The sequence below is a fragment of the Camellia sinensis genome, chromosome 13, assembly GCF_055761805.1.
Source record: "Camellia sinensis isolate YWXY chromosome 13, ASM5576180v1, whole genome shotgun sequence".
In the NCBI taxonomy this organism is placed as follows: domain Eukaryota; kingdom Viridiplantae; phylum Streptophyta; class Magnoliopsida; order Ericales; family Theaceae; genus Camellia; species Camellia sinensis.
In genome coordinates, this window is record NC_138973.1 from 26,793,504 (window position 1) to 26,805,451 (window position 11,948).

At 32.7% G+C, this 11,948-nt stretch overlaps 1 protein-coding gene across 1 annotated transcript; it reads left to right on the forward strand.

Moving 5' to 3' along the window:
- The first annotated feature begins 9,241 nt into the window (after positions 1–9,241).
- On the forward strand, positions 9,242–10,596 carry LOC114319214 (NDR1/HIN1-like protein 13). Its single transcript, XM_082901785.1, has one exon. It carries the CDS (start codon positions 9,542–9,544, stop codon positions 10,322–10,324), a length of 783 nt encoding a protein of 260 aa, XP_082757911.1. The 5' UTR covers positions 9,242–9,541; the 3' UTR covers positions 10,325–10,596.
- The last annotated feature ends 1,352 nt before the right edge of the window (positions 10,597–11,948 follow it).

The following is an 11,948-nucleotide window of genomic DNA, read 5'->3' on the forward strand; positions in this document are numbered from 1 at the left end:
AAAGAGTCATTCAAAGTGTGAGTCGATTTCTGACCACACTGCCAAACGGATACTCAGCTGGAGAACACCGGCAAAATAGATCAAGCCCGAACGACCTGTCATAAAAAGAAGAGATTCCAGCAGTGGTTCGTCCATCCGGGGGCACTCCGACGATCAAGTCAGTTATCTCTCAAAGATAGCAAAAGTTCTTAACACTATTCAGAATACAAAAAGCATACCTTAAACCCATGAGGGTGCCTTTCTTTTATAGCCAACACTGACCTAATCTCAATAAAAGCCTAACTCCAATGGATTCTAGCTCAATGCTAATCCTGGACTCCCAGTTAGATTGGGATAAACTCTCTAAGTCTTATCTTCATCCAAACTGAAGTCTTCTCCCAATCTAGGACTCTTGTCCCTTATTCGCTTATCCCGGATTCTGGTATCCTCGCAGATAACCTCGGCCTAGCCAAGATTACCTCGGCATCATGACCAGAACACGTGGCACCTCGGCTGACACTTCAGTGCCATCTCGGCCACGTATTGTCATTCAAAAATTATGTCCCCGCACTACAGTCCAGAAACCAATCAAATCAGAACAAAAACCAGCACAACACATGCATTTAGCATTTCTAACAACCATTCAAACACTAATGTCCATACATTGCACAAATGAACCATAAGATTGATTTACACACACATGTTCAACAGACTCCCTAGTGTCATTCAAATTGGGGCAACACACAAATGTACACCAACCCAATACACATATAAGTTCAGGCACAAAATGCCAACAAAATCAACACAAACATACACAACACACATTACATACAAACTACTACCACATAACTAATCACTATACATGTAGAGAGAGAGAGAGAGAGAGAGAGAGAGAGGGAGCAAATATTAGGGAAGGGGGTGTGGGTATGGAGTAGGGTCAACTATAGTGTGTATGTTCCTTGGATTTCTCTCTCTCTCTCTCTCTCTCTCTCTCTCTAACTACGAATCTTCCTAGTTCCTTACCATCTCTTGGGTTGGCCCACCACACCCACATCTCCACATCTTCATTTACCAATACTACATACAACTTGTATTAGCAAACAACAAAATAATAATAAAATAAACAACTTTATCCAACAAACACAAAGGGTAGACCCTATATATATACACGAGCCTTCCATCAAACCCGACTCAAACTCCTCTCTCCGCTTCATATATCTCTCTCAAAACAAATTTTCTCCTCCCTTTCTCTCTCTCAAAAAAATGGATGGTAGTTACATAGATGAGAGCACAACAAGTGACTTTCTATCTCAATCAATTGAACCTTCATCGACATCGACTACACAGTTTTAAAATCTAACCAAAATAATTTCTGAATATAAATGTATAAGTTTTTACCATTACTCTTTATTTATTATTTACACACTCAAAACGTGTAAACAATCATTTTCTCATGGACCATCCAAACAAAGACATGTTTTTGTAACTATGTAAGAAGTGAAAACCGACATGAATCATCATGTACCACGAACAGAATCATTGTGTTAACATATGTCACTAGTTATCAGCATACAGGGGAAGAAAAAAAAATATATATATATATATATATCAATGTGTGTGTGTGTGTGTGTGTGTGAGAGAGAGAGAGAGAAAGAGAGCATACTGGCTGAGCTCGCATGAGAGAGAGAGATCGTAATACGCCGTCGCCGCACCACCGCTAGCCGTTGTCTCTTGTCGAGAGAGAGATCGTCGATGAACACTCGCTGTCATCGCTCGTCAAGAACCTACCCGTCACACGAACTCCCTGTGATTGTGATTGTGATACACGAGCTCGAACTCGAACTCGTCTCTGTGATTGGGAACTCGAACTCGTCTCTGTGATTGGGAACTCGAACTCGTCTCTGTGATTGTGATACACGAACTCGAACTCGAACTCGTCTTTGTGATTGGGAATCGAAAATAATATATAAAGTTTTAGGGATTTTGGGGGTTTTGAGGGAGAATGGTCTTAGGGATTTTGGGGGTTTTGAGGGAGAACGGTGTTAGGGATTTTGGGGATGAAAATATTTTGGGGATTTTGATCGAGCGCCATTTGGGCTGAAAGAGGGAAATGAAATATTTCAGTACTATTTGCGACGGTATAGATAAACCGTCACATATGATAAAATCCATTAATTAAAACGACGCCGTTTTAATAAGGTTTTTTTTTGCAACGGAGAATTCCCGTCACAAATGTCCACTATTTGCGACGATAAATTTCACCCGTCCCAAAAAAAAATTTTTGCGACGGTACACAGTGTGTCGCGAATACTTCCGTATTTAAGACACTATTTCTTGTGTGCTTATTAGCGACGAGGAAACTACCGTTGCATAAGACATTCGTATGAGACGCCTTCAAATGCCGTCGCAAAAGATCACTTTTTTCGATGGGATACACTCCGTCGCAAAAAGTTCCATGTTTTATACCCACTATTCTTGTAGTGAGCATAACTTAAGATATCTCACTTTAGTAAATAAATTATTTTTATAATTACTATCTTTTTCAATATGGATAAAAAAAAAAATTATTTGTATATGTTCTCATCTTATTTTTACTTTTTATATGTCGGTAAAAAAATTAATATTGCAATTATTTAAAATTTTTGTTAGTATGTATATTTCCGCCCTCCTGTACGTATGAAAATTCTGGGTCGTCCTTTTCTTCTTTTTTTTTTGCCCTTCTACAGTTTGTAGATACCTGAAATTTTCCTACAGATGCAGAAGTGCAGGTAACATAGCAAAGATCAAATGATCTCTCTCTCTCTCTCTATTGTATTTATATTTTCATGTTGCATGGTTCCTATTTTGCAATTCAAGATTCTTGGCTGGGCCAGATCTTTCAAAAGGTTTTTGCTTCACTTAAAAGTGAAAATTGTGATTAACATGTTCTTCTCCCAAGCTCACCTATTTATTTCAGGTTGCACAGTGATGATGATGATGAAGAAGCACATTAACAACCTTTTATTTGCACATGCATGGCACAGCCTAAAACCATTTGTGTTTGCCTTTAACATTATATATTTAATTTTATTATTTTGATAATTTATGCAAATGCGTTAAGATTTTTATTTGTTTATTTAAGAGTTAGATAAAAATATTAATTGATGAGTTAAAAATAAAGATACAAAAAGGTTAATGCTAAAAAAGTTCGATTGTTTGATAAACCTATACTTATTTAACTTTTTGAATGACTTTTTGAAATAGTTAATTAACAACAATTTGGTGAAATTCATAAAAAATCATTCTTTTACTTGTTATAAAGTCGAAAATTATTTTTTAGCTATGCTACTCTAACGGTCTCCATACTGAAAGGAGTCAACTCTCATATCAAATTTAACAAAGATATTTGGCCAACCACTAAAGTTTTTATAAACTGAGATTGGAGGGTGGGGGAGGAGAAATGAGTTCGTCAAATAGCAAAATAGACTTTTAGTCACATCCAAATGAAGCCTAAATGTAGTCTTCGCTTATCACTTATATTGTAAAAAGTAATTTAATAAGTTAAATATTGAAAGGAAAAGAAATGAATAATTTGAAGTTTGCTTATAAATTTTTGTTAGAAATGGTATTGAAAATTTTTCTTCAACTTTGATTTATTTTTTAAGTGGGATTCATGCGTCAAAGTTGGCACGTCAAAGCGGTAACGTATTCTAAACTGCGTTGTGATTCACGTAATATATTTGATTGCTCAAAACCATTATCAGGTGAATGAAAAATTGAAGTCAAAGTAAGTTCATAGAAATGGAGTTTTGGTGAAAATTTCTTAAAGGTATGGTTTAAGACTTGTCCCACATTGATTTGGTGGGCATACTTTGAGTGGGTTTATAAGGCTTGAGTTTGGAATTTTGGATAGGCCCTAAGGGGAACCCAAGTTTTGTAGATATGGACATTATGAGCAAATTGGGCTAGACTCATTGGACCTAAAAATAAACACACAAGGCGTCGTCGGGCTGGGCTGGACCTAGGTGCGTGGTGTGAGGTTGAGTTAGCTTGCCAGCCCAAATTTAATTTTATTTTTTGGTAAAATAAAATATGTCCAGAATTCCAAATTAATTCTGAAAAAAATATGACTGTTTAAATTCAAATTTTGGCTGGAAAATTTGCACATTTCTATACAAATTTTGAATTTGTCCGAACATATTCAGTTTCCTCCCTTACCTATTTAATTTAAATTCAAACATATTTTTATTTGTTTAATTTAAACCAAACATGTACTATACTTGTTGACTTCAAATCTAAGAGGCACCATTACACCTATAAATAGACTAGTCCTCACTTGATTTTTTCACTCAATTTTTGTCCAATAAATTCTACAATTACTCTCTATAGTTTGCTACATTATTTTCTTGTGAGAAAATGTATAAACACAGTGTGTTCGTTGTACAAACAGTTTGTAGTGCTGCTATTGTTTGTTGTTGATCATTTTATCCTGGGAGATAAACGTCCACATTCTGAAAGCACCGTGGAGAGGACGAATCTGTCTTAAGGACATAGTGTTAAACACTGGACTTGATCAGAAAATTTGTCTAAGAAATTAATTTGGTAAGTTATTAATTTATTTTCTGTTTTATTATTTTTCTATTTCAGATTTTGATTTTGTTTTTGTAACAAAATAAAAATCTATTTTTTTTTATTTTATTTTATTTTTTGATTTGATTTTTGTAATCAAACAATCTCTCTATTTTTCTTTATTTCTTCTGTATTCCGTTTATTGTTAAGTACACAAATAAATTTTTTTTTTTTAAATATAGTAAAAATTGTCTAACAATTTTAAAATTAGAAAAGGCTGGAGAAGGCGCAAGCATACGCATGCCTTCACATGCATCTGGGTGTTGTTTGGACGGCTGCATTGTGTCACACATGGTATGCATATGCATGTTCATCTTGGTCTTATTTTTCATTTTTTTTAAAAACAAAAAATAACAATAATATTTGTACGTGGTTTTCATTTCTGTGTGAAAATATTTTTTGATAATTCAAAAAATAATTTAAAATAGGTATTTTAATAAAACTCCTTCGAAGGAGTTAGCTTCATGTTTATGGGTAGACTGGGGTGGTGTTGTCCAGCATATTTAGGCTTCATTATGGCTTTTGGTCGATAATTTAATCCATTCATATTATAAGTTATATTGTCTCTAAATTATTCATGAAAAAAAAAATATTGATTCAATAATCATAATTATATAATTTGATTATATATATCTTTGGACAATTTTGAAAATCATCCTTTATGTTCATTTATTTAAATAGAATTGTGATCAAATCACGTGATTACGATAATCATGTGAGAGAAGCTAACTCCTTTTTGAGAATAATTTTCAGGTTTTGAGAATTTTTTTGAAACGAAACTTTTGTAGGAAATTTAAAAATTGAAAAAAACAAAAAACAAAAAGAAAATAACTTTCTGATCCATCATAAGAGTGAGAACTGGATTGAAATATCACTCCATCACATGGATTTCAAGAAGTAACAATCTATATGATTGTAATCTCTCAAAGATTTTTTATTTTATTTTATACAGTGTGATGTTGTCTTGTTTGGAGGGTATTTTTATTTACAAGTTTTTTCTTTCGGTTTTTTGGACTCAGCCTGTCTCTAGTTCGTATATAATAGATTGGTCTAGTTCATACACTTGAATTCACTTTGAGCTTTTATATCAATGATTGGATTCATTAATTTTTTAGGATCTTGTTTGTCAACTATTCATAAAAAAAAATTGGATTGATCTGATAATTAAGTGACATTATTTCATCACATTAATCTTTAAAATAATGGGAAAATTACAAACACACTCTTGAGGTTTACTTAAATTATAAATTATCTCTTGTGGTTCTAAAAATTACATTATGCCTCCGAAAGTTTTTAATTTCATAACAAATAGGTCATTTTATTAATAAATCATCAAATTAATTAATAGTTTTTAATAATGGTAAAATTTTATTTCAATTAATAATTTAGATAATTTTATTATTGTATAAGTAAACAGTTAGAAATTGCACTTTTTCAATTAATTCTATCAAATAAAATTTTTTAAAAGGAAGGTATTTGTAATTTTTCAAACCACATGAGACAATTCATATTTTAAGCAAATCTCAAATGATGTATTTGTAATTTATCCTAAAATCATAAACAATAATAAATTTTTTAAAAAAAACAACCCTAAACAAATGTAATTAAATCCTTGACTAATTTTATGACACCAATCTAAATTTATTTTTATAAATAATTTACTTTTGAAAAGTTTAAAAAATAATTATTTAAATAATTTAAATAGAGCCTCTGATGGACCACGGGCTTGAACTATATAGTCATAGAATCTACTTTCTTTGCGAAAGCCCAATCTTCTTACACGAGAGGTTGGGGTTTAACACTGTGTTTGGATTGAGTGATTTGGAGAGAAAATGAAAGAAATAGAAATAAATGTATTTCTCTTCCTTGTTTGGTTATCTTAAGTGGAGAGAAATGGGAAGAAATAGAGAGAAATGGAGAGAAACTCATTTCTCTCATAACCCTTATTTTCAATCTTCCCAAAAGTGGAGAGATTGGGAGAGAAAAGAAATCCACAAATGTTTATATTTTCATAATACCAATTTTACCCCTATAAAAATAAAAGAAATAAAATGATTGAAAATATAAAAAGGTTATTTTGGTAATATAACATAAAATAATTTCTTTTCTTTTCTCTTAATGAAATCTAACCGAACAAGAATGAGAGAAATCACAATCATTTCTTTTCTTTTATTTCTTACTTATCCAAACAAAAAGGAGAGGAATTACAATCATTTCTTTTCTTTTCTTTTCTCTTATTACTTAAGTAATCATTTCTTTTCTTTTCTCTCCTAACTTACCAAACATAGCGTAAACGTGTGCAAAGGTTTTTTTTAACTCTATCTGTTTACCTGTTCAATCACTTAAGTTGCGGTTAATGAATTTGAAAAGATATTTGATAAAAAAAATGGTTTTGAAATATAATTACATTTTATTTACATTTTAATTATTTTTTATTATTATTTTTCTTTCTAAATTAATGAACTAAATACAACCTTAATACCTTTTCTTCTCCATATCTTTAAGAATAAGCTAGATGTTTGATCTCTAAAAATTATTAGGTATAAAAATGAATGCACTTAAAAATGGGGATGGGGATTAACAAGAAAAAAAAGAAAAAAGAGAGAGGGACACCAATTCGAAAATTCTTGGGTGTTAGGAGGGTATCATGTGATATGTCAAATGGTGCCTTCAACCAATCACAAATATCATGGTCTCCCATGTCGTCTCCTCATCACCCACTACATAAATGTAAGCTCCCACTCTCTCAACCAATAAGAGAAGAGAAAAGTATCATATGACACCTATCCTATCTGCACCCAAAAAAATTTCAATAAAAAATGCCAACAATGTTTAATATTTTGTCTTATGGTGTCGGTGGCATTAGCTACAAATACAATTGTAAAGCTGCGAGCTCTGTTAACAGTGTCGTTATACATAATACTTATATATTAAAAATTATTTATCATCTTATCTATTATCATTTTGTTGAATCTCACTGTATATCTCTATTATCAATATAATAATAAAATATCACATAATAAACAACAAAAATCAATTTATTGATGATATATTACATAATTAATCAAATATAATAAAAAATATATAGATATCATAATATTATTATTATTATTATATTTTTTAGAATTCAAGAGGGCGTTAAATATTAGATCTTCCAATCTCGAGAGGAGCATTTTATGAATCTTACTTAATAGTTTAATTGACTTGTAAATTAATGGATGTAACTAATGATGACTAGGATTAGTTAACTAATGAGTCCCCATGGATAGTCGGTGCGGCCCCATTTGCTTCTTCAAGCTATCCAAAATGGCTTGGCATTTTTTAACCAATTTAAGTTATTTCCAAATCTATGAACATCATTTATTTCCTACCCATGCAACTGATCAAACAAATAGTATGATCAAAGCAACTTTCTTTATCATCTTATTAGAATTTTTACATACACAGAAATATGTCACAAAACAAATTACAAAACACTCACCAGTGAAATTAAAAATACAAAAAATTTTAAAGACAGAATATACAAATGTAAGATAAAAAAATTGTTCGCATCTATACACATGTATTTGAAACTTTATGTGTTAATAGACTTTTTCAATACTCACAAGATGTAAGTAATATTCTCACAAAAAAGCCATATGTGGAAAAGAAAAAAAAAATAGACAAGATCTTATGTACTCAAAATTTATGTTTATATGTTTGTAATACATTTTGAACAATGCAATGTGGTTGGAGTTTTGAAATACAACAACTTTAAAAGATCAAATCTTTAAAAAAAGAAAGAAAAAACTTCGAAAGATTATAGATTATCAAATTGTTAAACGGAGAAAATTCTCTGTCAAGATACTGAATTCCATTTTTTGGTATTTAGAAATTTTTTTTTTTAAACAAAAAAATGACGGTTTGTGGAGGTATCATGGCACCAGGGTAACTGGTTGTTTGTCAAATTTAACTCAAGTCATAGAAAGTGATCCATTACTAAAACATCCAATAGATCTCATCACGTGCCATCAAAATAAAGTACAGAATCTCCGCAGAGTCTAATTTTATTCACTCACTTAAAAGATTGATGAATATTTTTTTATTACCAATTTTTTCATCAAATTTCAATAAAAATTTGAAGAAAAACTCTCTTTGATATTAAATGTTCTAACGGAAGATTTTGCAGCCTCGTCAAACCATCGGTCGACTAGACAGTGCAATTTTTTCATAATTTTTCTTCTTGAGGTTGTCATTCGGGAGGTTGACAGGGCAGACGGCCAAGAGGATAACCGGGCGGTCGACCGATTAGTGTAATTTTTTCACAAACTTTTGCCTTGAGATAGTCATTCGGAGGACATCTGGGAAATATCCAGTGGTAAAAATCTAATGACAATAAACAGTGATTTGATAAAACATACATTGGCTCTCAATTTGATGAAAGAAAAGTGAAATCCTGAATTTGATATCAATTTGATGAAACTGTTGGAGCTGAAAAAGTAATCATTTTTCATCAAATTTAAATTTAATAATAAATTTAAAACATGATTAGAAATGATCTTAATATGAAAAACAAAAAAAACAAAAAAACAAAAAAAAAAAAAAGAAGAAAAGAAAAAAAAAGAAAAGAAGATGTAATGAGAACAAAAACATTATATGTGCTTCATATGAACTCAATCACTGCATTCGTAGATAGAATTAGAGAGAGAGTGAGAGACAGAGAGAGAGTGAGTGTGTGACATTCCACTTTTGGTGAGGTGGAGGCATCCCTTGTGGGTAGAGAGAGTTCCTTTCTCTTTCTAACTTTCTCTCCACTTTCTTTTTACGATTCTTCCTCTCCAAACACTCTCAAAATTAGTCCTTTCTTACATTATAATTTAACAGACTCCCTCTCACTTCTTCTCCTCCTCCTTCCATTCCATTTCATGTTCTTTCTTCTTTTCTCTTCCAAATCTACCCCTAACCATTTCAAATCATGACAGACAGAGTCTACCCCTCCGCCAAGCCCACCACCACCACCACCAACGGCACCGCCACCGGCGCCACCAACCCACCACCCAAATCCCACCTCTACAACCCCAACCGCCTCCCATACCGCCCCCAACCCACCCCCCGCCGCCGCCGCAGCCGCCGCCGCTGCCTCTGCCTCTGCTGCTTCTGGTCCATCCTCATCCTCGCCGGCCTCCTCCTCCTCGCCGCCATCGCCGGCTGCGTTGTCTACGTCCTCTACAACCCCCGCCGCCCCACATTCTCCGTCACCACCCTCAAAATCTACCAATTCAACCTCTCCACCACCGCCGACGACACCACCCACCTCTCCTCCACCCTCAACCTCACAATATCCGCCAAAAACCCAAACAAAAAGCTCACTTACTTCTACGATCCCATCTCCATCACCGCCCTCTCCAACAACCTCGAAATTGCTAATGGGTCCTTCCCATTATTCACCAGTGACCCCAAAAACATCACGCTGATTCGATCTTCGCTGTCGACTAGCTCGCAAGTCGTCGATGCCGATTCGGTGAAGTCTCTGAGGTCGGATCTGAAGAAGAAAATTGGGTTGCCAATAAAAGTAGTGATGGACACGAAAGTGGTGATGAAAATGGAGAACTTGAAGAGCAAGAAAGTGAGAATCAGAGTCACTTGTGATGGCATTCATGGTGTTGTACCAAAGGGTAAGTCTCCATCAATTGCTTCCATTTCTGATGCTAAATGTAAGGTTGATCTTCGAATCAAGATCTGGAAATGGACTTTCTGATGAGTTCTGATCTTGTACCAGATGTCCAGAGCAACTCAACTGTTGTTTGTTTTTTTATATCTATATTTGTTTTGGGTTTGTGAACTTTTTTGAGAAATGGGGTTGTTAGTAGAATTAAGAGGAAAATGGAGGGTCACATTCATAAAATTTCAATGTTGCTTATATTAATATGGTTTTCTGGTGTAAGTGAATTTTGGATCATTTTGTGTAGTGAACTTTTGTAATGCCATGAGAATGAGAATTATTTCAGCCACCATTGCAATTTCCTCGTACTTGGTCCTCTTTTACTTATTTCTATTTTTTTTTTTTATTTTCTCTTTCATTTTGCGAGGTACACAAAAACTGATTATAATATCAAATATGGACAACATTTTATACTGTTTGTGAATTTTTTTTGATGACTGATATTCGGACCAATTTATACGTTAAATAATTTTGACACCTATGCAGAGTGCTTCCTTACGTAGATTGAGAAATTTGAGTAAAATTCTCGGGCGTGACCTCAATGAGTTGAGCCTTAGACTCTCCAAATCCCAAACTGCACCTAATGAACCTAGACTCCTAGACCCCAAACTGCACCTATTACGTTAACCCATTAGAATTTCATGGTAGTCGTGAGTATCGAATATATTGATCCGTCCAAATCAATCGAATTAAGTTGATTTGTTGCATTTTAAATAGATGCATAATGACGAATAGACAATTACAAATTGATTTTTTTTTTTTTTAATCCACATAGTTTTGGACGGATGGTGAATTTGAGGTTCTTTTAGCCGTAATCGAACCGCCAAATCACGAGCAACCCTAGTAATTTGTAAGTCTTTGTGTTTTCAATTTGTTTACATATTTTGTTTGTGTTTTCAATTGAAAAAAAAATTAAATATTCTGTTAAAAAAGAGTTTTTAACTTGAATATATTTTTTGAATTGAAAAAAATAAATGTATTATTTATCTATATTTTTTTATTTTTAAATCTAATTCTAAAAATAATAAATAAAAAACATGATATATACTGGTTGGTTTTGTTTTCAAAAAAAAAATATAGATGTAATTATACAGAGACATACAATTTCTATTACTGTTCTGTTCATGATTTTGGTGGTTTTATATGAATAAGACGTGCTGTGATTGTAATATGTGGATCATGCATACAATGATTTTAATATTCTAAAGTTTTAAATTTTCTTTCTTTAGATTAGATATGCAGTAATTGTAATACTTTTTTTAAGTCGTTGACTGCAATTTTTTTTTTTTTGAAGAAGTGCACAGTTGAATTATGTTGAAAATTTATAATATTTTAAACCGTCAAACCGATTCGCATCCATTTACCAACCCGTTCAATCCACATCCACCAGATTGAAGGGCGGATGCAAATTGATTTTTTCCAATCTACCAATCTGGCAGACAGATGACGAATTGAAAGTTCTGTGACCACAACCGATCTGCGTCTACCCCTAATGTTTGTTAATACAATCCACTTACAAATAATGTTATTTGTCTATATATATTTTATATTCAATTCTATAATCGATTTCTCTATTTTTAATCACAATTAAATTTTGGATAATATTTAATATGAGTTTTATATGAACCTACTTTGGGTTTTTTTTTTTTTTTTTATGGAA

Bases quoted from the DNA above. Each gene is read 5' to 3' on its own strand.
- LOC114319214 (XM_082901785.1), top strand. From the start codon at position 9,542: ATGACAGACAGAGTCTACCCCTCCGCCAAGCCCACCACCACCACCACC.